General features: G+C 60.4%; 5 protein-coding genes across 19 annotated transcripts; 3 read left to right on the plus strand and 2 right to left on the minus strand.

Annotated features, from left to right (window-relative positions):
* The first annotated feature begins 849 nt into the window (after window positions 1-849).
* On the plus strand, window positions 850-13,384 carry CARMIL2 (capping protein regulator and myosin 1 linker 2). 8 transcript variants are annotated; one of them, XM_036834714.1, is made up of 38 exons: window positions 850-902; window positions 1,158-1,252; window positions 1,341-1,391; window positions 1,626-1,688; window positions 1,792-1,916; window positions 2,045-2,136; window positions 2,341-2,411; window positions 2,526-2,599; window positions 2,744-2,819; window positions 2,918-3,006; window positions 3,129-3,223; window positions 3,301-3,387; window positions 3,469-3,581; window positions 3,696-3,773; window positions 3,904-3,980; window positions 4,072-4,176; window positions 4,363-4,432; window positions 4,585-4,666; window positions 4,765-4,861; window positions 4,943-5,000; window positions 5,129-5,301; window positions 5,494-5,656; window positions 5,737-5,838; window positions 7,219-7,347; window positions 7,426-7,539; window positions 7,706-7,866; window positions 7,937-8,024; window positions 8,358-8,507; window positions 8,627-8,693; window positions 9,165-9,400; window positions 10,264-10,364; window positions 10,447-10,810; window positions 10,897-11,019; window positions 11,926-11,962; window positions 12,120-12,191; window positions 12,315-12,536; window positions 13,086-13,163; window positions 13,252-13,384. In XM_036834714.1, the coding sequence occupies exons 1-38, from the start codon at window positions 863-865 to the stop codon at window positions 13,362-13,364; spliced, it is 4,131 nt and encodes a 1,376-aa protein (XP_036690609.1). In that variant the 5' UTR covers window positions 850-862; the 3' UTR covers window positions 13,365-13,384. The 8 variants fall into 8 exon arrangements, with proteins under 8 accessions (XP_036690609.1, XP_036690606.1, XP_036690607.1 ...); XM_036834711.1 differs by having other exon boundaries at window positions 3,301-3,581; window positions 13,068-13,163; XM_036834712.1 differs by having other exon boundaries at window positions 3,301-3,581.
* Window positions 12,569-16,181, minus strand: ACD (ACD shelterin complex subunit and telomerase recruitment factor). Of its 4 annotated transcripts, XM_036834716.1 has the most exons (13): window positions 16,002-16,180; window positions 15,786-15,919; window positions 15,540-15,633; window positions 15,377-15,453; window positions 15,222-15,266; window positions 15,072-15,106; window positions 14,771-14,922; window positions 14,596-14,692; window positions 14,428-14,514; window positions 13,862-14,235; window positions 13,655-13,746; window positions 13,460-13,574; window positions 12,569-12,767 (listed from the first exon to the last, which is right to left on the minus strand). In XM_036834716.1, the coding sequence occupies exons 1-12, from the start codon at window positions 16,098-16,100 to the stop codon at window positions 13,496-13,498; spliced, it is 1,365 nt and encodes a 454-aa protein (XP_036690611.1). In that variant the 5' UTR covers window positions 16,101-16,180; the 3' UTR covers window positions 12,569-12,767; window positions 13,460-13,495. The 4 variants fall into 4 exon arrangements, with proteins under 4 accessions (XP_036690611.1, XP_036690610.1, XP_036690612.1 ...); XM_036834715.1 differs by lacking the exon at window positions 12,569-12,767 and having other exon boundaries at window positions 13,422-13,574; XM_036834717.1 differs by lacking the exon at window positions 12,569-12,767 and having other exon boundaries at window positions 14,611-14,692; window positions 16,002-16,181.
* Window positions 16,182-17,051: 870 nt separating this feature from the next.
* Window positions 17,052-19,093, plus strand: PARD6A (par-6 family cell polarity regulator alpha). 2 transcript variants are annotated; one of them, XM_036834392.1, is made up of 3 exons: window positions 17,052-17,342; window positions 17,721-17,943; window positions 18,184-19,093. In XM_036834392.1, exons 1-3 carry the CDS (start codon window positions 17,280-17,282, stop codon window positions 18,933-18,935), a joined length of 1,038 nt encoding a protein of 345 aa, XP_036690287.1. In that variant the 5' UTR covers window positions 17,052-17,279; the 3' UTR covers window positions 18,936-19,093. The 2 variants fall into 2 exon arrangements, with proteins under 2 accessions (XP_036690287.1, XP_036690286.1); XM_036834391.1 differs by having other exon boundaries at window positions 18,181-19,060.
* A 161-nt stretch (window positions 19,094-19,254) lies between these two features.
* On the minus strand, window positions 19,255-22,782 carry ENKD1 (enkurin domain containing 1). 3 transcript variants are annotated; one of them, XM_036834388.1, is made up of 8 exons: window positions 22,712-22,782; window positions 22,387-22,486; window positions 22,096-22,290; window positions 21,356-21,528; window positions 20,221-20,346; window positions 19,954-20,117; window positions 19,717-19,853; window positions 19,255-19,626 (listed from the first exon to the last, which is right to left on the minus strand). In XM_036834388.1, exons 2-8 carry the CDS (start codon window positions 22,469-22,471, stop codon window positions 19,466-19,468), a joined length of 1,041 nt encoding a protein of 346 aa, XP_036690283.1. In that variant the 5' UTR covers window positions 22,472-22,486; window positions 22,712-22,782; the 3' UTR covers window positions 19,255-19,465. The 3 variants fall into 3 exon arrangements, with proteins under 3 accessions (XP_036690283.1, XP_036690282.1, XP_036690285.1); XM_036834387.1 differs by lacking the exon at window positions 22,712-22,782 and having other exon boundaries at window positions 22,387-22,688; XM_036834390.1 differs by lacking the exons at window positions 20,221-20,346; window positions 22,712-22,782 and having other exon boundaries at window positions 19,278-19,626; window positions 22,387-22,691.
* Window positions 22,783-22,895: 113 nt separating this feature from the next.
* C19H16orf86 (chromosome 19 C16orf86 homolog) lies at window positions 22,896-24,630 on the plus strand. 2 transcript variants are annotated; one of them, XM_036834393.1, is made up of 4 exons: window positions 22,896-23,098; window positions 23,308-23,532; window positions 23,883-24,117; window positions 24,221-24,630. In XM_036834393.1, the coding sequence occupies exons 1-4, from the start codon at window positions 22,994-22,996 to the stop codon at window positions 24,628-24,630; spliced, it is 975 nt and encodes a 324-aa protein (XP_036690288.1). In that variant the 5' UTR covers window positions 22,896-22,993. The 2 variants fall into 2 exon arrangements, with proteins under 2 accessions (XP_036690288.1, XP_036690289.1); XM_036834394.1 differs by having other exon boundaries at window positions 22,994-23,098; window positions 23,308-23,537; window positions 23,870-24,117.
* Window positions 24,631-25,275: the final 645 nt, after the last annotated feature.

Here is a 25,275-nt window from a genome sequence, read left to right on the forward strand (position 1 = left end):
ACCTGATGGCCTCCTAGGCCTCTCTCCTAGTGGTTCCCCCCTCCCCAAACTCTCTCCAGCTCAGGGAGAATGCAGACATGAGAGGACCCCCCCACATACATTGCCTTTGCTCATGAGTCACTCCACCCCTCCCTGCAGCCCTTGGGGCTGGCTGCCCCCTGATGGTACACCCCCATCTTCTGGCCCTGACCCAGCTTGAGCTTGATGAAAGCTAAGGAACCTCTGCCACAGAGAAGGGCGTGGGGGCCCATCTGGTGTTTTTTCCACCCTGTCAACAGTTTGTGACTCTCCGATGGGGTGAGGGACTCCAGGTTAGAAGCAACAGATAGGGTTCTCCAGGTTTAGGAGAGATCCGATGCTCCTTTCTGAACAGACGCCCCTTGCGTCCTGCGTGCTGTCCACCTTCCCCGCTGGGCTTTGGAGGGGGCGGACCGAGGCGGGCCGCAGAGATCCCCGAGCGGGCAGTGCCCCCTGGTGCTCGCGGCGGGGATATGGCGCGGGGTGGAAGTAGTGGGGTAGGCACCGAAAGAGGCACGCGATACGCGAGACCCTCCCGGCCACACCTCTCCCTTCCCTCCCCAGGTCTGCCCTAACGGACTAGCTCCTGAGCGACGGCGCGGGCGGGCAGCTGGGATCTGCCCCCCTCCTACACCGTCGTACCCGCGCGACTTCTCCCAGCCCGCGGAGGCCGGGCAGGGAGGAGCGGGGCCGGGGGCGGCCTGGCAGGAAGCGGCGCTTACCTTCCGCTGCAGGAGGAGCAGGTGGCTACAGCGCGCGCCGAGGCCCCAGGCTTCCTGTGCTCGCCCGCCGCTACCGTTTCTCTTCGGAGCTCCTTGGGCCACCCGGCCGCCGGGCCGGCCGCATGGCCCAGACCCCCGACGGCATATCCTGCGAGCTGCGAGGTAAGCGCTGGCCCTTGTCGCCTTCTTGGCTGGGAGGAAGCAGAGCAGCCCCAGAAAGCAGAGGCCCACCCAGCACCTCGTGGCACCGGGCAAGCGGTTCCCTCTGCTCCTCGGGAGGGCTTGGCGGCCCAAATCCACTCCACTCCTTCCTCGCTGGCCCACAGATGAGTCCAGGCCCCCTAGCCCGGTACAGATCGTGAGCATGAATTGACCTCCATGGGAGGACCAGTTGCCCAGCAGGCTGCCCTTCCACAGGCGAGATCACCAGGTTCCTGTGGCCCAAGGAGGCAGAGCTGCTGCTGAGAACCTGGCTGCCAGAGCGGGAGGGTGCTGAGCAAGGTCATGTCCTGGTATGGCGGGGGCAGAGGCTGGGAGGGCCACTGGGGCCAGAAAGAGGCTCTTGCCCTGCCCAGGGTGTCAGACACTCTCTCCCCTCAGGCACTGCTCCGATGGAGAGCCTACCTGCTCCACACCTGCCTTCCCCTGAGGGTGAGTCCCAGGGCCCAGCTGCCACCCCTTGCCCTCGAGCAACTTCCTTGATGAGGGCTGCATCTGTGGTGGTGTCCTTGCGGGCTCTGCCCTTCCAACAGCACTGGGCTCCCGGCAGCAGGCAGGACTGGAGTGTAGTCAGGTCCAGCTCTGAGATCCAGACTGCACAAAGGACTGGGCTCCCAAGAGGGTGGGGCTTGGGCCTTGGTCCAGGCTGACCCAGGCGCTCTGCAGGTGGACTGCACGTTCAGCTACCTGGAGGTCCAGGCCATGGCGCTGCAGGAGACACCCCCTCAGGTGAGACCCCTAGTGCCCCACCAGGGCCTGCAGTCTGGTCTTCCCCTCCCCCCAACCTGCCCCACACTTGGAGCCCAGCCCCTGCCCCACCCACCCACCCTAGGTCATCTTTGAGCTGGAGTCCCTGCCTGAACTGGTCCTGGAATTTCCTGGTGTGGCTGCCCTGGAACAGCTGGCCCAGCACATCGCTGCTGCCATCAGGAAGGTCTTCCCTTGCTCAACCCTTGGGTGAGGCCCAGCAACTGAGGGGGTTGGGGGTGAAGGAGGGCAGCGAGGGGTGCTCTGGATGGCACAGTGGGTGACCTCACTCCCAGGGCCTAGAAGTCCCTTGCCCCCTTCTCCATGTCCCTCCTCAGGAAGCTATTCCGGAGGCCCACGCCCCCCTCCATGCTGGCTCGGCTGGAGAGAAGCAGCCCTTCAGAGGCCACCTCGCCCAGCAGCCCCTGTGGTAAGGGCCAAGGTGGGGCCGCACAGGGCTTCCAGCCTACCCCCTCCTGCATCCTGACCCCTGGATTTGGAGGTCTCACAAACTGAACAGAGCCACTCAAGGCACAGCCACTACCCAGCTTCGGGCTGATCTTCCTCCATCTCTGACCTTTTGTCTCTCTCTTTCCCCCACCCCTGCCCCATCACACACCTGGCACCAACACAGGTGGCTTTTCGGAGACATATGAAGCTCTGTGTGACTACAATGGCTTCCCTTTCCGAGAGGAGATTCAGTGGGTGAGAGTAGGGCCCTCTCTGGGGGCTCTGGAGACATCTGATCCCCCGTGTGCTTTGAATCCCTCCCTACGCCTTGTGTCCCAAGTAAGTTGGAGGTACTTTCTTCCCACCCAGGATGTGGACACCATCTACCATCGTCAGGGCTGCCGCCATTTCAGCCTAGGCGACTTCAGCCATCTGGGAAGTCGGTGAGTGGCCTGCAGGGTCTGTGAAGAGAGGAAGATCCCATGACCCACATTCCTGGGCCTTAGCCTCTCCATGGAGGGGGGATGCTAGGCCTAGGATCTGGCTGGAGGGCCCTGAGCTCTGCCCCTGCCCTTTCTTCCATCCAGGGACCTGGCCTTGAGTGTGGCCGCCCTGTCTTACAACCTGTGGTTCCGGTGCCTCTCCTGCGTGGACATGAAGCTGGTGAGAGCATAGGGGTGGTGGCGGGGGGTGGGGGGGGGCGGCATGGCCGGGGGGCCAGGGTGCAGCCCACTGAGCGCCCCCCACCTTCTGGTTCTCAGAGCCTTGAGGTCTTGGAACAGATTCTGCACATGATGAGTCAGTCATCCCACCTGGAGGAGCTGGTGCTGGAGACCTGTGGCCTGAGGGGGTAGGGGGGACAGGGTAGGGATTGGGGAGGGGAGTCTGGGGGCTTGGGATGGAGAGACTAGTGGCCTGGGGAGGAGTTGGGAATCCAGGGTCAGAGCCTCACACCTGGGGTCTGGTCCCCAGAGACTTTGTCCGGCGACTGGCCCAGGCCCTGGCAGGGCACACGAGTTCCGGGTTGCGGGAGCTCAGCCTGGCGGGGAACGTGCTGGATGACCGAGGTACGGCTGAGCCTGGGGAACCCCCGGGGGCTGGCGCTGGAGGAGGTGAGACCCACATGGCTGCCCCCGTCCCCCAGGCGTGGCTGCACTCAGCAGACACCTAGAGCATCATCCTGGAGCCCTAAGGAGACTCACCCTCGCGCAGACTGGGTTGACGCCGCGAGGTAGGCGGGCTGAGGATGGCTGGGGGAGGTGGAGCTGGGAGGTGGGGCAGCCTGATTGTGAGCCCCCTCCTCCACCACCAGGAATGAGGGCTCTGGGCCGGGCGCTGGCTTCCAATGCAGCCTTTGACTCTGCCCTAACCCACTTGGACCTTTCCGGGAATCCCGGGGCACTGGGGGCCTCGGAGGACAATGGGGTGAGTGGCCATCCTTAGGGCGGTGATTGGGGGCGCCGCCGGCAGTGGAGTGTCAGGAAGCTTTTGGTGGGGTGATCCCTGACTCACTCCCTCCCATCTCCATCCTCCCACCAGGGCCTCTATAGTTTCCTGAGCCGTCCTAATGTTCTGACGTTCCTGAATCTCGCAGGCACTGACACCGCCCTGGACACTGTGAGGGGGTGGTCAGTGGGGGGGATGATTTGTCGGGCTGGCCGGGCCTAAGGCCCAAGGGTCGACTGGAGGGCAGGGCGGGAAGGGGCTCAGTCCCCCGGCCAGTGTAGCCCACACGCTCCTCCCGCAGCTCTTCGCCTCGCTGTCCCGCGGCTGCTGCGCCAGCCTCACCCACCTCGACGCTTCGAGGAACGTGTTCTCCCGCACGTAAGGGGGGCGGGGCGGGGCGGGGGTGGGACTCTGCCGGGAGCCGCCTCCCCGCGCCAGGAAGCCCACTGCTCCCGCTCCCCCGCCCCAGGAAGTCCAGGGCTGCGCCTGACGCGCTGCAGCTCTTCCTCAGCCGCGCCGCGACGCTTCGGCACCTGTGCCTGGCGGGCTGCAAGCTGCCGCCGGACGCGCTCAGGTCAGTGTCCCTGCCCACGGCCAGGCCCCCGTCTGTGCGGCCACCACCCAGGCCTGGCCTCCAGCACCTCACCCCGCTCGTATCGCACCCATGACCCTCCTGGCATCCTGGCCCTTCCTTCTTGCTATTCGCGCTCTAGGGCCCCTGTTCCCAGCTCCCGCCACCCCCTGTGACATTCCCTCCCAGGGCGCTTTTGGAAGGCCTTGCGCTCAACACGCACATGGACGACCTGCACCTGGACCTCAGCGCTTGTGAGGTGAGCGCCCGGCCCGGAGATGAGAGCGGGCAGTGGACCCACACGCCGGCTGTGGGGCTGGGGCTGCGAGGCGGAAGCGCTGGGCCGTTGCTGGCCTGATCCTCCCCACCTGTGGCCTGTTGGCCTGAGCGCGTTCCACCTTCCACCTTCAGCTGCGCTCCGCCGGCGCTCAGGTGATTCAAGACTTAGTGTGCGACGCTGGCGCAGTGAGCTCCCTGGATCTGGCGGATAATGGTGAGGCCGCCCAGAAACCCATCCTCCCACCATCCACCAAATTCCCACCCCTCCCACTCCCGCAGCCTCGCCTTGTGCCTGACCTGAGCCACCCCCAGGCTTCGGCTCAGACATGGTGACTCTGGTGCTGGCCATCGGGAGGAGTCGGTCCCTGCGACACGTGGCGCTTGGAAGGAACTTCAACGTCCGGTGCAAGTGAGCCCCCATCTCACTCCTGGGCCTCCCAACAGCATCCCACCACCCGAGTCTCCCGCCAACCGCTGCCCCTGCCCACAGGGAGACCCTGGACGACGTCCTGCACCGGATTGTTCAGCTCATGCAGGATGACGACTGTGTGAGTTCGCGGAACCATGCGGGATCCTCAGGCAATGGACCCCTGTGACCCCTCCTACTCCTGCTCCCTGACCTGCCTTGCTTGCTGACCCCTGACTCCAACCACAAATGGCTTTCTCTTAACCCCAGCCCCTGCAGTCCCTGTCCGTGGCTGAGTCGCGACTGAAACTGGGCGCCAGCGTCCTGCTCCGGGCCCTGGGCGCCAATCCTAACCTGACAGCCCTGGATATCAGCGGCAACGCCATGGGGGACACCGGCGCCAAGATGCTGGCCAAGGCGCTTCGGGTCAACACGAGGCTCCGGTGGGCGGGGTCAGAGGGGTGGGACCAATGGGGGAGGAGGGCGTGTATGGAGGGGCTTACTGGGCTAAGGGGCAGAGCTGAACGAAGCGGAGCAAGTGGAGCGCAGGGGTGCTCCAGACGAATGGAAAGGCAAGCGGGGTTGGGTGGGGCCTTGCAGAGCTCCGCCCCCGACTGAACCCTGGCCCGGCCCAGGTCTGTGGTCTGGGACCGGAACCACACGTCTGCTGTGGGCCTGCTGGACGTGGCACAGGCCCTGGAGCAGAACCGCAGCCTGAAGGCCATGCCTCTGCCACTGAACGATGTGGCCCAGGCGCAGCGCAGCCGCCCTGAACTGACAGCACGTGCCGTGTACCAGGTGGGGGTTCCCTCTGTTCCCCGCCCTCCTCTGTGCCTTGGCCCCACCCCCCACCACTTCTCAGTATCTCTTGTGCCCAGATCCAAGCCTGTCTCCTGCGGAACAACCGCGCAGACCATGCTTCTACTGACTGCACCTCCCGCTCGAAGCCACTAGGTCTGGGGCCAGACCCCTCCGAACAGGTCAGAATCCCCTCTCTCTCGACGCTGAGCACACCGAAGGTAGGGGATGGGGAGAGCTGTGGCAGCTGAGAGCCTCCGTAAGTCTGAGGCTCTGACTTTCCTGGGGCCATGGTGCCTGAATCCTACTGTCCCAGACAAGTCCCTTTCCTTGATCTGCAGAGGAGCCAAAGGCTCTTGAAATAGTTCCCCCAAATAACATTCTTAGTTGCTTTTTTAAAGCATTTTTTTCCTTTCTTTTAATTTTGAACTAATTTTAAACTTACAGAAAAATTACAAGACTAGCACACAGAACTTTTTTTGTCCTGAGCTATTTAAGAGTATGTTGCTAGCAATATGCCCTGTCACCTATGCAAATACTTTACGGTGTGTATTTCCTACAAACCTTTTATTTTTATTTTTATTTTTATTTTTTTTATTTTCTGGCTGCTCTGCACAGCTTGTGGGATCTTAGTTCCCAGACCAGGGATTGACCCCGGGCCTGCTGCAGTGGAAGTGTGGAGTCCTAACCACTGGACTGCAGGGAATTCCCTTAAAGCATTTAAATAGGCTCCCCTGTTAAAGACAGGAGGTATTTAAAAATCTTCAGTCATTTCTCTCCACCCCCAACTGTAGCCCCACCTGTGACTTCCCATTCACGGGGCTTCCCTTCCCTCTCCACTGACCTTTGTTGTGGCCAAACCCAGTGACCCTTTTTCTGGCTTCATCTCCCTCCAGTACCTTGTCTTGGTGAGATGTTCCCCATCCGTCCATTCCCAATTCCCACTTCTCTCCCAAGCTCCAGAGCCCAGGCATCATGACCCAGACATCCTGCAGGGGCTTCACATTCTATGTCTTCAGGTGATCTCATCATCTCCCACATCTCTCTCTTCTCTCTACCCTGGAGCCCAATCTCGCTGGTGCCCACACCCACCAAGTGCTGTGGACAGAGCTTCAGTCCATGTCTCTCTTGGCCACACCGAAGCCCCCACAGACCTCCTTGGTTCTGCCTCTTGACCGACTCTCTCAAACACACCACTCTTTACTCCCACCCCAACTATCCTTTTCTTCCCCTGGTCCTTCCTCCATGGCTCCTCACTCCCATTTCTCTTCATCCCTCAATCTGTCCTCTAGCTGGATGATGAACAGACTGAGCTTCTAAAACACCGACATGACTAACAGCTCTTTTCCTTCCTATTCTGGACACTTAGGAAGTATATATAAAGTCCCTACAATGAACTAAAGGAGACATTGCTCTCCCTCCTTGAACAGATAGGGTCCCTAAGTGGCTGTCCTGATAGTCTCGGTTTCAGGACCTCACTCACCCTGTTGGAGACCTTGGGAAGGAGGCAGTCAGGGGATGGGGAGGGGACCAGGCTGAGACTGATTCCTCTTGCCCTCCAGGAAGTGAATGAACTGTGTCAGTCGGTGCAGGAGCACGTGGAGTTGCTGGGCTGTGGGGCTGGGCCCCAGGGTGAAGCTGCTGTGCACCAGGCCGAGGAGGCCATCCAAAATGCCAACTTCTCTCTCAGTGTGAGCACCCCCTCCCACTACGAGGACCCTTCCCCTCTTAGGTGTCAATTTGCAACTCCTTTTCTCCTTGGCCTCCAGATTCTCCCCATTCTACATGAGGCTGGGAGCTCCCCAAGCCACCAATGGCAGCTGCGGCAGAAGCTGGAGGGCCTCCTGGGACAGGTGGGCGAGGTCTGCCGCCGGGACATTCAGGTGAGATAGTGCCCTTGCCCCAGCCCCACCTCCATATTCAGGCTTGACCCCCATCCATAGGCTTGCCTGTGATATCCCCTGAGTCAATGTTCTGTGAGGGTTGGAGCCTCAAGCCAATTGGTCTGGGCCCCAGCCACACCCTCACCGTGCTCTGACCTTTGCCCAGGACTTCACTCAGACCACACTGGACACCACAAGGAGCCTCTGCCCACAGATGCTGCAGGGACCCAGGTGGAGGGAGCAGCTAGAGGGGGTCCTGGGAGGCTCAAGGGGTCTCCCAGAGCTGCTCCCAGAGTACCTGCTGCAAGATGCCTTCACGAGGCTCAGGTAGGGTGGATAGGGCTGGGCTGGGCTGGGTAGAGACAGCACACTAACCCTTGCCCTCTGTTGCCGTCAGGGACATGCGCCTGTCAGTCACAGGGACCTTGGCAGAGAGCATTGTGGCTCAGGCTGTGGCGGGTCTGAGTGCAGCCCGGGATCGGCTGGTGAGCAGGAACTGTGTGCTTACACACACACACACACACACACACACACACACACACACACACACACACACACACACACACACACACACACACACACACACACACACACACACACACACACACACACACACACACACACACACACACACACACACACACACACACACACACACACACACACACACACACACACACACACAGCCACTGCCTTGCAGGGGTTCTGTAATGTCTTCTGGGGTTAGATAGCCCAGGGGTATTTCAGGGTTCCCTTTGCACTGATATGACTATGGCTGAGGCCCTGCCTGTCCATCTTTGGGGTGCCTGGCATTGCAGGTGGAGAGTCTGGCTCAACAGGCAACAGAGGCAATGCCCCCTGTCATACGGGCACTAGATGGAGGCGAGCCCAGCCCCCCTGGGCCTGGGGAATTGGAAGGTCTTTTCTTCCCTGAGGAGAAGGAAAAGGAGAATGAAGAGGAGCAGAAGGTAGGTGGTCCTAGAACTCTGGGCCTAGAACCCTAGATCTTCCCATCTTGTTCTGGAGTGTGGAAGGAGGGGAGGCAGCTCCCCGCCACCCCAGGCTGAGTTTGTGTCTTCCCCACCAGGATGACAGTCCTCCACAGAAGTGGCCTGAATCCAACCGCTGTCTTCACCTGGTCCCCTCCACTCACAGTAAGTCAGGGCCCGGGGGAAGAGAGCTACTCAGGTTGGGGTGAAGTTCCATTAGACCTGGACACCTAGACACATACATTCACCCCTGTCCCGGGAACTCCCTGACCCTTGAGTGGGCTGGGCCAGGACCCCCGTGCAACGTGCAAAGTTGGGGTCTGCTGTGGTCAGTTAGCACAGGGTGGGACCTGAGCAGACCAGGGCCCCGACACAGTCTCCTCTCACCTCGTTACCTCCCCGCCCCCCCCCCACCCCTTCCCTACCGCCAGGATGCGCATGCTTGGCGGCGCCGCGCGCCGCTCGGGGCCGCGCTCAGCACCACGGACAGCGGCGGCGGGGGAGGGGCGGGTGGGGGGGCGGGCAGCGTAGCTGGGCCCCTCCCCGCGCCCTGGGCGGGTCCCCCGCCGCCCTAGCGCCGCCGCTGCCACCTCCCTGGGCTTGGCGCTCGGTGCTCTTCTGGTGCTCTCCCGTCAGGTGCTGCTGAGGAACCAGAGCCGGAGCCCGAGCTGGCGGCTCCGGGGGAAGATGCAGAGCCGCAGGCGGGGCCATCCGCTCGTGGCTCTCCGAGCCCCGCCGCCCCTGGGCCCCCGGCCGGCCCGTTGCCTCGCATGGACCTGCCACCCGCCGGGCAGCCCCTGCGCCATCCGACCCGGGCCCGGCCGCGGCCACGGCGCCAGCACCACCACCGCCCGCCGCCGGGGGGCCCCCAGGTGAGCGCCCTACCCCCACTCCAGAGCTCGTGGAATTGGGGGTCGCGAGTGGCCCGTTCGCACCTTACGGGTGATGGCCTGCAGGGAGGTGGGTGCCCAAGACCACCTGGTCATACTGCCGAGTTCTGGCTTCTTCCTGGCCAACGCCCCCACCCCATGCTCATGCGGGGTCACGAGTGTGTGGAGAGTGTGTGGATTTCGTTGAGGGAGCGCTTGGGTGTAGGACTCTGCCTCAGGTTGGCCGCTGCATCGGTAGATGTGCGAGAGGGGGTGTCTGTCTTATCCTCCCTCCCCCCGGGGTTAATGAAAGATGCTGGGCCCCTGGCTGTGGGGACAGTCCTGCGTTTACTGCACGTCCAGTGCGGGTGTACGTGTGGGCTGGGTACTGGCGCGGGCAGTGGGCACGGGGCCAGAGGCGGGGAGGAGCCGGCTTGAGGCCCCCCAGAGGGTCTGACGCAGCAGCAGGCGCCGCTGAGCCGGCAGCAGGCTGGGTGGGGTGGGGTGGAAGGTACTGCAGGGAACTGTTTGGAGCAGAGGGGGTGGCAAGTGGGAACGTGTGACCCAGCGGGTGCGTGGGCTCTAGCCCGCTGGTGACCAGGTGGTTCAGGGTGTTTAGGATTCTCTGTGGGACAAGCATGGGCGTGAACTGGGTATGTCCAGGGCCAACTACAGGCGAGGGGGGTACGTGAAACCAGCATCTCTGCCCACCATCTGGGCAGTGGGAGAGCTTGTGTCAGCAGCCCTATAGGGTCACTGCAGCTCCCAAGTCCTGGAGTTGCCCAGAGCCTGCCGTTGGACAAGGAAGGTGGAGAGCAGTCACAGTTGCACTCAGCCCAGAGCCTTAACCCTGTGGTGTTCCTCAGGTGCCCCCGGCCCTGCCGCAGGAAGGGAATGGGCTCAGTGCCCGTGTGGACGAGGGCGTGGAGGAATTCTTCTCCAAAAGGCTGATCCATCAGGATCGCCTGTGAGTAAGGGGCAATTGCAAGGGGTGGGAGAGGGTAGAATGCTCCATGGGCCTTCCCACTTACTGCTGGCTGTCCCCACAGCTGGACCCCCGAGGAGGACCCGGCAGCCGAGGGGGGTACCACCCCTGTCCCCCGTACACTTCGAAAGAAGCTGGGCACTCTCTTTGCCTTCAAGAAGCCTCGTTCAACACGTGGGTCACGGCCTGATCTAGAGACCAGCCCTGGGGCAGCTCCCCGCTCTCGAAAAACCACACTTGGGGACTTGCTTCGGCCACCAGCCCGTCCTGGCCGTGGTGAGGAGGCTGGTGGGGCTGAGGGGGGCACCAGCAGCCCCGACCCCACCCGCAGGAGTCGGCCTCGATACACTCGGGAAAGCAAGGCCTACTCCATGATACTGCTACCTGCTGAGGAGGAGGAGACAACACTGGGTGCCAGACCTGACAAGGTAAGGCCTGGTGACAGGGAGCGAAGGCTCTGCAGGAACAGTGAGGGCCGTGGGCTCTCTCCCCACTCGGGTATCTCTGTTCCCAGCAGCAGCCCCTGGAGCGGGGAGACACAGAGCTGGCCCCAACCTTCGAACAGCGAGTACAAGTGATGCTGCAGAGGATCGGCGTGAGCAGAGGCAGCGGGAGTGCCGAAGGCAAGAGGAAGCAAGTGAGCTGGGAAGGGACACACGTGGGAAGTCAGGAGGCAGGTGACACGTAGCTCGTTTTATGTGGGTGATTTATGTGACCAGGAGGAGACTCATGACACACAGCCAGGTTTGTCGATTCTTTCCCTCCCCACAAAAGTCATCAGAGTCAACCTTTCTTCTCTCTTGGCTTCTACCCTGACCCAGGCCACTGATACCTCCTCCTTGAAGCGGATGGTCCTTTCTCTGCAGATCTAACAGAAATCTGGCTTTGCCATCTGCATTTGAAATAGCAAATCCTCCAGGGGCTTCCTCTCAAGACATTGCCCTGACTCCTAATCCTGCCTCAAGGCCCAGTGGGGTCTCAGCCCTGGTCACTGCTTTCACCTCACTGCTCTCAACCCCGGTTCATCTCAGAGCCTCTACACAGGTTCCTCTGTCTGGAACTCCTCCCTGCCCCACTTCCAGCCTCTCATCCCCACCCATGGGCTACACCAGGTCCCTCTTCATCCATCCCTGTATTTCCCTGTGGGCCTTCCTTGACTCTCTTCCATGGCCACCCTGCTGATGCCACTCTCTGATCACAGTTCCTAATGAGAACCACCACCCTACGGACTATCCCTTTAATAACTTCAGGAAAATAAGAAACACAAATGAAGTGAAACTCAGCTTGAATTTAGAAACATTAAGGTATAGAAAGTGAATCACAGAATTAAGAAATTACTGTGTGTGTCTGTGCTTGCATATGCTTGTGTGTGTTAACTGTCCACCATCACAGACTGAGCTCCAAGAGGACCAGGACTGGGTTTGCCATGTTCTTGCCCAGCCCACGGTGGGCATTTAGTGGCAGTTATAACAAGAATGAATAAAAGGACAAGGCTAGCATGAGGGTGGGACAGGATCAAGCTTGACTTCCCTATTTCCTACAGAGCAAAGATGGAGAGATCAAGAAGGCTGGCTCAGATGGTAAGTGGGACCCTGGGCTATGGCAGTACATTTTTGGGGAGGAGGAGATAGATAGATAGATAGTCCCCAGGGGGTTTGCTCTCCCTGGCAGAAGAGTGGGAATAGCCATGTTTTTCTTCCCCTCACTAAGCCTAAGCCCCCAGCCCCGCCTTTGCAGGTGACATTATGGACAGTTCCACAGAGGCCCCTCCCATCTCGATCAAGTCCCGCACCCACTCTGTGTCTGCTGGTGAGTGAGGGCCACTGTGTATGTTGGGGGTCATGCAGGGACAGGCTGGAGGGGATCAGACCATTGGTCAGGTTCACCTCCGACGCCTGGCCCAGGTCTCGGCTGACACCTTTCTCCCTGCAGACCCTTCATGCAGACCTGGTCCAGGGGGCCAGGGGCCCGAGTCTGCCACCTGGAAGACACTAGGGCAGCAGCTGAATGCAGAGCTCAGGGGCCGTGGTTGGGGTCAACAGGATGGTCCAGGCCCCCCCTCCCCTTGTCCCAGCCCAAGCCCCCGAAGAGCCAGCCCCTCCCCAGACAGCCTGGGCCTCCCAGAGGATTCCTGCTTAGGCTCCAGGAATGAAGGTAAGCAGGTACCCTAGCCCCCACCCAATACTGGGCTAGGGCCTGGAGGAGTCCCTGCTGGGAACTCAGCTCCTCTGGGGACCCTGAAGGTGGGAGGCAAGGGCTGGAGCGGGGGCAGCTGTTGGGACCATACCCTGATACCCTGGCCTCCCCCAGATGGCCAGCTGAGGCCGAGGCCTCTCTTGGCGGGGCGACGAGCAGTGTCTGTGCATGAGGACCAGCTCCAGGCCCCTGTTGGTGAGGGGAGACACCTCCATGTGTGCTTGAGTGCAGGAGGAGATGGGGGAGGGTGGGCTCCCTTCGAGGCTCTGGTCCTCGGAGGGGGCCACCAGTGGCATGAGGGGTTGAGAAATCAGGGAGCCAGAGGCCAGGAGCAAGGGTCTGCGAAGCCCTTCCTACTAGCCCTGGCTCTACCTCCACAAGAGCAACCTCTGCCAGGGGTGGGAGGATGCCGGGGAAGGGGGAGGCTCTGAAGGCAAGTGTGTGTGGGGGTCGAGGACAGGCAGCAAGCCCTTAGCAACCCTCCCCAAGTCTTTCTGTATCCCTCAGAACGGCCCCTGCGGCTGCAGCGCTCCCCTGTCCTCAAGCGCAGGCCAAAGCTTGAGACACCTCCATCTCCAAGCATAGGTAAAGGGGGCTGGAGCCAGTTGGGTGGGCGGCGGGACTGCTCAGTCAACAGTCCTGACCCTTTCTCTCTTCCCCTCTCCCTGTGCAGGATCTGGCCTCGGAGCCGAGCCTCTACCCCCACAGTCTACAGAGCCCTCGGGCCCTGAGCGGAGCCCATCATCCCCAGCCACAGACCAAAGAGGCAGCGGCCCCAACCCCTGACCTTCTCCTTTCCTGCCGCATGAGATTATTTTATTAAAAAACTTAAAGGAAGCTGGCGTGGAGCCCTGTTTGTTTATCCACCCCCAGGCACGGACCTGTGCACGCATCCTCCCACGTGCTCACATGACCCCTCACACCTGGGTTAGTTCAGCCTCCGGCTGTGGCTCCATCAGAAAGTGCAAGGCCCAGGCCACAAGCTGGGGAGGGAGCCTGGGAAGAGAACCATGGTTGTAGGCCAATGGAGACTGGGACAGGTAACCAAGAGACTGGGGGCACCCCCAGGCACTCACCTGGCAGCTTGGACCTGGGCACACAGGGAGGGGCAGGGTGGCTCGTACTCATATTGGAAGGCAGAACCGTCACGATGCCTCTTTCGGGGGTCCTGAAGGGGGGGGTATGGTGTCTGGAGAGGGACCAAAAAGGCCCCTAACCTCATCCAAGGCTACCCCCAGCCCAGCCCCATTCTACCCTCCAGTTGTAAGGGGTGCTATGCTCACCCAGACAGGGCTGGACTCCAGGGCTCCCTTGGTGGTTCTTGTCCTTGGAGAGTGCTGCCCGGTCTTGGGGGGTAACCCTAGCTCCTTGAACTCCAGACTAGGTCTCTGGGTCATGGTTACATGGGCCTGGTGTAGACTGGGGACATGGCCAAGGGGTGACAGACTTGGGGTGCAGCTCAGGGGTGGGGAGTTGGGTACATGGCTGGGGTGTGGGGAACTGGGGGGCAGGGGGCCATGGGCTGAGCAGATGGCTGACAGGGGCTGGGAGCTGCCCTTCTGCGCTGGGTCTGGAGCAGCCAAGGGCAAGGCAGGCAGAAGGCTGATACTGGCACCACTTTCCTCTGACAGCATGTGGCTGGGTAGGGCAGGGGTTCCTGAGGAGGAAGCGGACTCACCATGGGCACAGACCTCTCAGCTCAGACTAGCTGAATGACCTGTGAACATAGGCCTGCAGGAACTGTGTTCACCCCCCCACCCAGCTGTGCACCCTTTCACAGCATCCTGTGTAGCCCAGGCATCTAAATGATAGACAGCACCAAGAACATGGGGCCTGAACACCAGCTTACCTGAGGAACTGGGTGAGGAAGGAGGAGAGGAGATGAGAGTCAGCGATAGGTCCTGTAGAGCCGGGTGTGGTGGGGGTAGCTCAGGGCCTGGCGGTCAGGGGAGGCTTATCAGCACGGAGGGCACTGGGCACTGGGCACTCCCCTCTTGACCTCTCCAGTCCTCCTTACCCTGTGCCCTCTGACCTGGGCCCAGAGAGCTCAGGATTTGCTGGTCATTCTCAGAGATGTGCAGCCATAGGCTGGGGACAGAGTACACAGCTTCTCCCTGTAGGATGAGAACATTCAGTTTGGCCCTTGCCCAACTCCCCACTCCGACATGTCCCAAGAGAAGCCCCAGACTGACCGTGGCTCTGCAGCGTGAGGTCGCCCAGCGGGTGAGGGGGGTTGCTGTGCAAGGGCCTGCCAGCATCAGACAGCTCTCAGCCAGGCTCACTAGCGCCCCCCGATGCTCCTGGTCCTCCTCTACCTCATCCAGAAGTTGGGACAGTGAAAGGCCTAGGGACAGAGGACCGGGGGATGGGCTGAAGCTCAAAGAAGAGGAACGGGAGTTGGGGGGAGAAGGGCTTATTAAGGAAGCAGGGGGGTGATGGCTGGAGAGATCACTCTACAGGGAGTTAGGGCAACTGGCCAACCCCTATAAGTACCTGCACTGGGGGAGGTGGACTCTGAAAGGTGCTCCCTAGAGAAACAGAGAGGACAAGCCTGAGGAAAAATCCTGAAGCCTATCTGATAACACAGATTTGCCATTCCCTGACCGAACCACACCTGACCCAAGAGCCCAACACCAAACTCACTCCAAGCAGTCATAGAGCTTTTTCCGCACATCCGGGTCCTGGTTGCTGGGAAAGAAAAGTAGTAGGCAGTCAATATAACTAGGAGCCCAAGGCCTACGCCAACGCCAGCCAGGCTTGGGTGGGGAGTACAGCTGGAGGGTGGAGGCACCACTTACCAACCAGTCACCCGTTCCCGGGGCTGCTCCGTGGGCAGCAGGCTGAAGCGGTCCACCTGGAGGTAGAACTCCGCGGGCTGGAGGAGTGAGTTCAGGGACCGGGTCTCAGGAGTTGTCAGGAAGTCGGGCCCAGTAACCCACCCAAGCCAGCCTCACCACTCACCGCGCCTCCCTCGGCGACTTGGACGCGGACCCCGCAGTTCTGCAGTAGCAGCAGCCGGCCTTCTGCCCCTCGAAAGCCGAACTCCTTCTCCTCCCTGCAGCGAGCGCGATCCTCACTAACGCGCTTGCCTGAACACTGCCCCGCCCGCCTGGGACCCGCCCGCCTGAAATCCGCCCACTTCGGGCTCAAGGCTCGTGCTCTCCCACCGGATTCCAATCTTCCCAGGCTCCGCGGAGCCTCTCTCACCAGTCCGAGGCGTTCAGAGCCTCCCGCGTCACCAAGGATCGGATACTGTGGGTCCCGTCGGACACAAGTAGCGTGGCCCCTTCAGACGTGTCAGGAGCGCGGGACGGGCCCGGGGCCTCGGCCTCCTGCAGTACCTGACGGCGACGACCTGCGTCAAACCCACCGCCCGGGGCCCAGCACTGGTCTCCAGGCCCTGAGAAGCGGGTGGGGACTCACCTTGAGCAGCTGCCCCGCCCGCGGGCTTGAGAGTGCCTCTGACCCTAGAACCAGCTCTCGAATCCAAGGCCGCAGGACCAGACTCCCCAAGCCTGCCATTCCCGCCGCGGTAGCCAGCCGAGCACCTCTGGCCCGCGTTTTCCGCGGGCGCCGCGGCCCCGCCCCTCCTCGGAAGAGGAAACGTAGGGCGGCTGGGCGGGACCTGAGGTCGAGGTCCCGCCCATGAGCGTGCCCGCGCGTGCGCACGAGCGCGTCCTAGTCGGGAACTTGTCTGCAGACCCGTGTTGGTTCAACTGTATGCTGTCCTGCTTACTCTTCCCCGAGCATCTCTCCCAAGCAGCGGCCGGGCGTTTGCGCCGTTCTTCAAGACTCCTGTGGCACTGGGCAGGAAGGGGCCAAGGGCTGGCTCCGATGGAGTGGGGGGGATCTGGGGCCTGAGGCTGCAGCCAAGGGTGGTCCGAGTGGGTGGCTCAAAGCCACTTCAACGCCTGTGACCCCAAGGAGTTCAGCAATTATTTGTTGTGACTCAGTTTCCTCATCTACAAAATGCGCAGTCTTGTTAGGCCAGTAGAAATAACAGTACATAGCATTCACGCTTCCCTGGTGGCGCAGTGGTTAAGAATCCGCCTGCCAATGCAGGGGACACGGGTTCGAACCCTGGTCCGGGATCCTACATGCCGCTGAGCAACTAAGCCTGTGCGCCACAACTACTGAGCCTGCGCTCTAGAGCCCGTGAGCCACAACTACTGAGCCCGCGTGCCACAACCACTGAAGCCCGCACGTCTAGAACCCGTGCTCCACAACAAGAGAAGCCACCGCAATGGGAAGCCTGCCCACTGCGACGAAAGAGTAGCCCCCGCTTGCGGCAACTAGAGAAAACCCGCGCCCAGCAACGAAGACCCAACACAGCCCAAAAAAATTAATTAATTTTTAAAAAGATTAACATGATAAATTTTTTTAAAAAGTACACGGCATTCAACAAATACTTCCCTCCCTCCCCTCGGATCGGCCAAGCCCCTCCCCCAGATTCCCGGGACGCGGGGACCGTAGCGTAATGACGTAAGAGGACGCAAAGATTCTCCCACCCTTATCTCCGTTTCCTAGGAAACGTGGACTCCGCGTTCAACTCCCCGTCGCTGCCCCCTTGACGTCACGGTCCGGACAGGAGGGCGGGGCGAGTGCTACCGCCAGGGGCGGGGCGGCGCGGGCCGGCCGGGCTGGGCACCTGCGCCTCGGCGGTCCGCCTGGGGCATCATCCCCGGCCCGCCTGGCCCCGCCATGGCCAGGCCGCAGAGGACTCCGGCACGCAGTCCCGACAGCATCGTCGAGGTGAAGAGCAAAGTAAGGGCCCCTCCAGCCCCGGCTCCGGCCTCGGCCCTAGGCGCTTCCAATTCCCTCATTCTCCCCTTCCTGGCTCCTTGGTCCCCACCACCTTTTGCTCTCCTCCATCCTCCACGTCCCATTCTCCGGCTTTTCTTCTCGCTTTCCCCCATCCATCCTCCTTCCTTCTACTGCCGGCCTCAAGAGTCCCTCTGTGGCCTGGGTACCTGGAGGGCGGGGAGAAGACCTTGGACAGCGTCCCTTGTACTGGGTGCAAGGCTGCAGCTGTTGTGAAGCCCCCCTGTCTTTCTCACCCCTGCCACCTTCGGAACTGTGGTGAGAAAGGGCACGGACTCCACCCTAACCCCTCCCCGCCCCCCCCCCCACCCCGGCCTCCAGTTTGATGCCGAGTTCCGACGCTTCGCGCTGCCCCGCGCTTCGGTGAGCGGCTTCCAAGAGTTCTCTCGGTTGCTGCGTGCGGTACACCAGATCCCGGGCCTGGACGTGCTGCTTGGCTATACGGATGCTCACGGCAACCTACTGCCCCTCACCAACGACGACAGCCTGCACCGGGCCCTGGCCAGTGGGCCCCCGCCGCTGCGCCTGCTAGTGCAGAAGCGGGGTGAGGAGGATGGGGTACAGTGGGCAGCCTCTGTGGGGTAGGGTGACAGGGCAAGTCTACAAGGGTTAGTCCATGCCCAGTGTGCCCAGGCTTCACCCTCTGCAGTCCCTGCCCTTGGCCTGACCTCCAAATGGCAGGAAATAGCTATAGTGCCCCCTTCCTCAGGCCTTGGCCTGATGGAAAAGGGCCCAAATGGGAAAGCAGGGTCTCTGATCTCAGCGTCCCCCTCTCCTGCAGCAGAAGCTGATTCCAGTGGCCTGGCCTTTGCCTCCAACTCTCTGCAGCGGCGCAAGAAAGGGCTCCTACTTCGGCCAGTGGCACCCCTGCGCACGCGGCCACCCCTGCTAATCAGCCTGCCACAAGATTTCCGCCAGGTTTCTTCAGTCATAGATGTGGACCTACTGCCTGAGACCCACCGACGGGTGCGGCTGCATAAGCATGGTTCCGACCGCCCCCTGGGTTTCTACATCCGAGATGGCATGAGTGTGCGCGTAGCTCCCCAGGGCCTGGAACGGGTTCCAGGCATCTTCATCTCCCGCCTGGTACGAGGGGGCCTGGCTGAGAGTACAGGGCTGCTGGCAGTCAGTGATGAGATCCTCGAGGTCAATGGCATTGAGGTAGCTGGGAAGACCTTGGACCAAGTGACGGACATGATGGTCGCGAACAGCCACAACCTCATTGTCACCGTCAAGCCAGCTAATCAGCGCAATAATGTGGTGCGTGGGGCATCTGGGTGTCTGACAGGGCCTCCTTCTGCCGGGCCTGGGCCTGCTGAGCCTGATAGCGACGATGACAGCAGTGATCTGATCATTGAGAACCGCGAGCCTCCCTGTTCCAACGGGCTGTCTCAGGGGCCTCCATGCTGGGACCTGCGCCCAAGCCGCCTACTTCCTGATGCCCGCAGCTCTCTGCACTCCCTGGATGATCAGGAGCAGGCCAGCTCTGGCTGGGGGAGTAGCATTCAAGGAGATGGTAGTGGCTTCAGCCTCTGACAGGCAAAGATGCAGCCCCTTGCCCTTCCAGGCAGCTGGGACATGGCAGGGACTTCCCCAGTGGGGTTTTTTAGCTTGCTCATGGGGCCCTCTCAGTCTGGGGAACATTAAAGGTTTTCTACAAATGCAGTTATGGTCCTTCTGTTTCCCAGCCCTAGCCTCCTCCTTGATCCCACAATCTTGCCTTCTGGCCTGGACATGAGGCAGGAGTGGAGGAGTGATAAGGGCAGCAGAGAAACCTTCCTGTAGTCAAGCAGCAGGAGGGACACCAGGCTTGGCATTTCTAGGGTAAGAAAAGCTCTTATGGAAACAAACCCCACTGTGTACAAAAGGTTTAATTTTGACAAAGGGGTTAAGAGGCTGGGATGGCCCTTCCACAGCCACCAGTGACTGGGAAGAGTGCTCTGGGGATACTGCCCATCCCACTGCTCCTGTCTTCGAACTCCACTCTATGATGGGGCCCAGTCCTGCCCTTTACAACCATGTAGCAGTCCTCAGTGAGACCCCTGACTCCATCCCCATAAAAGGGCTCAGGCATCCATCTTCACAAAGACCTTGGGGCGGGAAAAGATCTCGATGGCCTCCTCTACCTGTACCAGCTTCCGGTCCAGCTCAGCACGATGGCTCTGGGCTCTCAGTGAATCTGCCCCAGCAGGCAGCAGCACCAGCTCACGCAGCAGCTGGCTCTGGCCTACAGGGGCCCCAGGAACAGTAAGTGCTGGGCAGGGGTGCCTGGTCCCCAGTGGGTTCCCCAGCCAGCTTCCTTTGGCCACATACTCACTCTGGAGCAGATTGCTCAGTGTCTCCAGCCGCTGGTTCTCAGGCATGCAAGTGTGGCCAGGGGGCATGGCCGGGTCCGGCTGGCTGTGCTGACGGGCCTCAGCCTCCTGCCGCCACAGATCCCTGCGCTCCAACAAGCTGCGATGCAACAGACTCAGGATTGATGATCCCAGGGCAGATGTTGGCTCCCACCCACCATAAGCGTCCCTTACCCTGGGTGTTGGGCAGTAGGACCTACTAATGGGGCACGTGACCCTTCTGTGTGGCGTTGTAGTGCTCCTGGGCCTGCCGTTGCTGCTCCAGCACCTGTGCCAGGACTTGCAGCGAGCGAGAATGCCGCCGGGGGGCCCTCTTGGCAGTGCGAGCATTGTGGGTAATGAAGTCCACACTTGGGCCTGGGCCCTGCAGGACATGGCAAGCATGATGAAGTAGACAGCACTGTGTTGTGCCCCTGAACCTCCCCAGGATCCCTGCCCTACCTCCCAGCCCTCACACATCCTCTCACCTTAGCATTGGGACCTGGTGGGGTTAGCTGGGGACTGGGGACACGGGGTGGTGGGAACCCAGGGCCGCAACGGGAATGTGCCCGCAGGAAGTGGGCAGGCTCTGTCCCAGAGGCAGGGCCGGGCTCCTGTAGGCCAAGGCATAGCAGAGGGATCAGTCAGGCTGAGGTCAGGGTCTCAAGCCATAAGACCAAGCCTCTGGCCCTCCTGCCTTTCAGGATCTTTCTCTATCACCAGTCCTCTGGGCCTGGCCTCCTTCATCTTGAAGGAGCACTTCTCCTCATCAGCATTTAAACATGTGTGTTTCTCACATCTTTAAGAAAACAAATACCCCTCCTTCTATCTCAGTCCTGGCTTCAGCCACCATTTCTTTTTTTCTTTCCTTCCTAGCCAAGATTTCTGGCTCTGTCCCCACCAAGGTCACCAACAACTGGTCTCCAAGCCCTCAAATCCAGGGTCACTTCCCTGGTCTCATCGTCCTCAGCCAGATCCTCAATAACTCCTGGGTCTCACTCCTGACATCCACACCTGATTCTCCATCTGCTTGCTGGACACATTCCCACTCCATGCGAGTCCCACAAATACTTCTGATTCAACACATCCACATATGACCTTATTGTCTTTCTTCTCAATCCTGCCTCTCCGTCTCAGACCCGTGGATAGAGAAGTGGTGCCACTATCTACCCAAGACAGAATCCTACCACCATACATACCCCTGCCCCTGCCCTTCCCACTGTCCTCAGAAATAAACGTAAGAAGTGGATTATGTGGCCCTTTATGATGTGGGTACAGGTGGCTTCTTGGCCTAACCTCACGCTCTTCTTCCCTCACAGTGAATTGAAAACAGCATCCCCACTGCCCACACTCCCTCTGGTCTTAGGACTTCTATCCGTGAGGTTCCATCTCTATAGAATGTTCTCCTCCATCCTCCCCTGGCCTAATTCCTACTTGCCCCTCAGAATCACCCAGCCATCATCACTTCTGAGAAAGCCCCCAGCCCCACTCTGCAGCAGAACCAGCTATCTCTTAGTCTCCTGTTACCTTAGTTCCCTGCGGTTTTCCTTCCTCCTCATAACTCAGATCAGAGTACAATTGCCAAAAACATGGGCAATACTTCTGGCTGCCTGAGGCAGGTACCTGCAGCTGGGCCTTGACATGGGACTCCACTTTGTCATACTTGGGTGAGCGCCACAGAGCCTTCAGGGGCCTGGACTGGTCCTGCTCCCGGCTGTGCTCCTGCTCACGGAAGCGCCTCTGGATCTCCCTGATCCGCCTCAGGTTCTCCTTCTCATGGTCTTTAGGGTCCTTCCCTGGGGAAAAGATGTTGCCAGGCTCTGCCCTACATACAGCCCATGCAATCCAACTCACAACAGTGAACACACAGGCCCACACCCTGCCTCCCACAGAAAGATCTCCCTGACATCTCCATCTAAGTCCACCTCGTCACCTTGTTCCCTTCCTCACACAGTAATTATCTTCTTCTATTCCTGATGATTTTCTACATTTTTTATTGCGAAGTATACCATTAATCATCTTGCATATCATATTCACCACTTCACTTGTTTATTGTCTCTCATCTTGATTCGATGATGCTCTTCTCCAACCTTGTTTTCCTAGCACCTATAGGGCCTGGCACACAGTAGACACTCAACAAACAACCTTTCATTGATGCATGAATTCATGAAGCTGAGCTATGGGTTTTCTGGGGGATACCTCATCTAGTCCTCTCCTGCGAGGAAGAGGAGAGGACTTTTATAGTTGGGGAAACTAACACTCAGAGAGGTAAAGCCTGAGCCTTCCTCAGGGAAGGAGAAGCAGCTGCTTTTGATCTCAGCTTTGACTTCAGACTCGCCTCGTCCCTCCTGTCCAGAACTTACTCTTGGGAGAGGCCCCTGGGCCTAGGGAGATACCCCCGAGCTGCAGCAGCACGCCACCCACGCCGCGCCGGCCACGCTCCAGGATTTCTCGGGCTCCGGGACCGATGCGGGGGCCGCGGGGAGGGGTGGCGTCTAGGTCGGGGTCCGGAGTCAGCAGGCCCAACTTCAGCGCGTTTCCCTCAAGGCGCCCTTGGGCTGAGAGAAGAGACGGGGCGGAGCGCGGAGTTCAGTGGTGGAGCTGGGCCCGACCCTTGCTCTGGCTTCGCCAGGGTGAGGCACCCCACAACTCACCCGAGGCCGGCCGCCGGTAGTAGTCAGGACAGAGCGTAGGGTCTGGGGGGATGGGCCCCGAGATGCGGGACGGACCCTCGCACATGCCGCCGTCGTCCTTCTGCAACAGTGCACCGAGGCCTGCCGGGCTATGCATCTCCGGCCCGAATCCCCTTCCTCAACCCAGTACCTCCTCCCTGGACCCGGGCCCTGACCCTAGCTGTGCCGCCCTGCCTGCGTTCCCGGCCCTTGCCCCGCCTCCCGACCCTGGCCTGCGCTCGCCACCTCCGCTCTCAGCCCACTTCCCTGCCCCGTTGGCAGCTCCTCACCCGGGCAGGGGACTCACCCAAGCAGTTTCACCGCCCACTGCCGCCACCCGACCTCTTTGCTGTTGCCAGGTAACAATGGTTTCCGTCCCTGAGGTCAGGGGCCAATGCCCCCTGGCGCAAAGCCTTCTGGGGCTTGTAGTTCCAGCTGAGGGTGGGGCCAGACCGGCTGCCAGTTGCCCTTCGCAACCCGGCCCTTCTCAGGGGTCAGCTCACGGTCTACCAGTCTAGGGTCCGCCCTCCACCTCCCACCCACCACGTCCCCCAAGCAACCGTCGAGGATGCGCTGATCCTCCTCAGCCATGGCCTCAGCAGGGGCTGAGAAGCGGCCAGGGGCCCAAGAGGGAACAGCCTTGGGGCAGTCACAGCTTACGGAGGTGCCTGGTGGCCATGCGCAGAATTCTGAGGTGACCATTAGGCTGTCTGGCCTTCAAACACTTGGCCACAGAGCTTTAGGAGACCAGCTTCTGTGCAATGACCCCCTAACTGCCAGGACAGGCTCCACAGGCTGGGAGGGGCATGGGCTGGTGCCCTTCATCCATATTTGGTATCTAATGGCTGATCCCTGTATCCTTTGCCTGGCCATAGTGACCAGTTATCTATGTGTCACCTCTAGTGTCCAGTTATGGGAGATCAGTGCCTGGTGCCAGCCCATGAGGCCTGCCAAACCCAGGGTGAAGACAAGTGTCCAACAGGACCAGTCTCAGAGCCAAAGATCCAGGAGGAAAGACTCAAGCTGGAGGAAGAGAGGCACAAGCCAGAGGTGCAGGCACTAGAGGAGAGAGGCCCCAGGCCTATGGCCTCCATTGTGAGGACCAGTCATGGTCTGAAGAGGAAGCCAGTCAAGTGAGGGGGCTTTCAGAGGGAAGAAGCTGAAGGGCTGGGGAGGTGGAATGGGGGTGGATTCTGTAGGATTCCTAAATCGGGAATTCCTGCAGTGTACATGCTTATCCCCTGCCACCACCATCACTCCTCCCCTCTTCTGTCCCTCAAGAGCTCTGATGTAGGGAACATCCAGAGAGGGAGTCTCAAAGCCTTGTAAGGGACTGAACTCATGAGCTCTTGGCCCCTGTCCAGCCCCGGGCCTCACTGACCAGGAAAGGGACAAGAATCTGGGCCTGGGGTGGTAGGCAGACAGGGCTATTCCCTAGGACAGGGCACAGGAGCCAAGGCTGGAGGCTGGCTCCTCAGGCCTTCTTGTCCCCTAGCCTCCCAGGACCTAGCCACCAAGCCCATCCTAGGGCTGAAGCTGAGCTGCCACAGGGGATGCTGCTGCAGAGGGAGGAGCGGGAGAGTAGCCAGAGTGAGCCCTCACCGTCTGCCAAACAGCACAAAAAAGCCAAGAAGCGCAAGAGTGTGGGAACCCCAGTGCTCCCTGTGGTGGCCAGCACAGTGTCTGCGCCCTCAGAGACCTTAGGACTGGAGCGTGAGTGGCATTCCCCGGGCCTTCCCTTTATCCCCCGCCTGCTGGACCCCTGACATGGCACAGCTTGGCGCTCCAGCCCCTGCCCTGCCCCGGGTCCTTGCAGGAAAGGCCCAGCGCCTGCGGCCCCTGTACCAGTACATCAACTATTGCAACCCTGAGCTGAACCAGGCAGGGGAGGGGGACAGGGAGGCCGAGGCTGAGGTGAAGCCTGAGTCGGAGCTGGCCCTCATCCCCGAGGAGACAGGTGTGGAGCAACTGCAGGCCTTGCTGCCCACGGCAGGTGAGCTGGGCTCAGGCCTCACTTTGCCCTGCCCCAATATGTTCATGACCCCCACCTACACTCTGGTTCCCCTGGGAGAGGAAGCTGGCAAGGAGCCTGGGGGTTTGCCCAGCCTGGGGGTCAGCGATTGCCTCAAGGCTGAGATGGACAAGTCAACTCAGGTGGACATCAACAAGATGCTAAGTGTCTGCGCTGCCCCACTTGTACCCCCACTCTCTCCTCAGTACAAGTGACTGTCCTGCCCCACTGGGGGCTCCCCTTCTCCCAAGCCTGAACCAGAGCAGCAGTCTATGGCCCTAGGCACTCAGGTGGAAGAGGGGATTCTGCCCCTGCCCCTACTTGGGACCTTGGGTTTGCTAAAAATAAACGTTTTTCCTTTTCTCAGACTGTGATTCCCCAACTAAGATGCCTGAAGAGGGAGCGGCTGGGAAGAAGGGTGGAGGATTCCCCAGTACAGTGAACTGGATTGCCCAAGAACTTGACAGAAATATAGATTCCTGGGCACTACCCCAGACCTAATTGAATCAGAATCTGCAGGGGCGGGGCCTGGTTCTGTGCATTTAAAACCTCCTCAGATGAACCTGAAGGTCAGACAAGATAACAGTGGGGATGGAAAGGCGGGTGGTAAGGAGGAACTTGGGGAAGAGAAAGGAAAAGGACTGTCAGATCATGGGAAGCTGGTGCTTGGCCTTGCTCCCTGTCTCCCAGGGAAGGGGCCTGCATTGATCTGACCTTGAGGGGACCAACACTTGGAATCCTCCTTCTGAGGTGGCAGAGTTCATTTGCCTGTCCCAAGAGGGGCAGCTCTCACAGCTGGACCAGACTTTGCCCCCAGAGTGGCCCCTGGTGACAGAGGAATTGGTGCCTTTTTCTGGCAG

The sequence above is a fragment of the Balaenoptera musculus genome, chromosome 19 (assembly GCF_009873245.2).
Source record: "Balaenoptera musculus isolate JJ_BM4_2016_0621 chromosome 19, mBalMus1.pri.v3, whole genome shotgun sequence".
Lineage (NCBI taxonomy): Eukaryota > Metazoa > Chordata > Mammalia > Artiodactyla > Balaenopteridae > Balaenoptera > Balaenoptera musculus.

Bases quoted from the DNA above. Each gene is read 5' to 3' on its own strand.
- CARMIL2 (XM_036834706.1), top strand. From the start codon at position 863: ATGGCCCAGACCCCCGACGGCATATCCTGCGAGCTGCGAG. The intron at 10,811-10,896 runs GTAAGGCCTGGT...CTCTGTTCCCAG, and splicing joins TGGGTGCCAGACCTGACAAG to CAGCAGCCCCTGGAGCGGGG. The intron at 11,963-12,119 runs GTAAGTGGGACC...CCGCCTTTGCAG, and splicing joins CAAGAAGGCTGGCTCAGATG to GTGACATTATGGACAGTTCC.
- ACD (XM_036834716.1), bottom strand. From the start codon at position 16,100: ATGGCAGGCTTGGGGAGTCTGGTCCTGCGGCCTTGGATTCGAGAGCTG. The intron at 15,920-16,001 runs GTGAGTCCCCAC...CGTCGCCGTCAG, and splicing joins GGGCGGGGCAGCTGCTCAAG to GTACTGCAGGAGGCCGAGGC. The intron at 14,693-14,770 runs GTCAGTCTGGGG...CTCATCCTACAG, and splicing joins CCTCACGCTGCAGAGCCACG to GGAGAAGCTGTGTACTCTGT.
- PARD6A (XM_036834391.1), top strand. From the start codon at position 17,280: ATGGCCAGGCCGCAGAGGACTCCGGCACGCAGTCCCGACAGCATCGTC. The intron at 17,343-17,720 runs GTAAGGGCCCCT...CCCGGCCTCCAG, and splicing joins TCGTCGAGGTGAAGAGCAAA to TTTGATGCCGAGTTCCGACG. The intron at 17,944-18,180 runs GTGAGGAGGATG...CCTCTCCTGCAG, and splicing joins CCTGCTAGTGCAGAAGCGGG to CAGAAGCTGATTCCAGTGGC.
- ENKD1 (XM_036834387.1), bottom strand. From the start codon at position 22,522: ATGCATAGCCCGGCAGGCCTCGGTGCACTGTTGCAGAAGGACGACGGC. The intron at 22,291-22,386 runs GTGAGTTGTGGG...CTCTTCTCTCAG, and splicing joins CTACCGGCGGCCGGCCTCGG to CCCAAGGGCGCCTTGAGGGA. The intron at 19,627-19,716 runs GTGAGTATGTGG...GGGCCCCTGTAG, and splicing joins ACTGAGCAATCTGCTCCAGA to GCCAGAGCCAGCTGCTGCGT.
- C19H16orf86 (XM_036834394.1), top strand. From the start codon at position 22,994: ATGGCCTCAGCAGGGGCTGAGAAGCGGCCAGGGGCCCAAGAGGGAACA. The intron at 23,099-23,307 runs GTGACCATTAGG...TGTCACCTCTAG, and splicing joins GCCATGCGCAGAATTCTGAG to TGTCCAGTTATGGGAGATCA. The intron at 24,118-24,220 runs GTGAGTGGCATT...GGGTCCTTGCAG, and splicing joins AGAGACCTTAGGACTGGAGC to GAAAGGCCCAGCGCCTGCGG.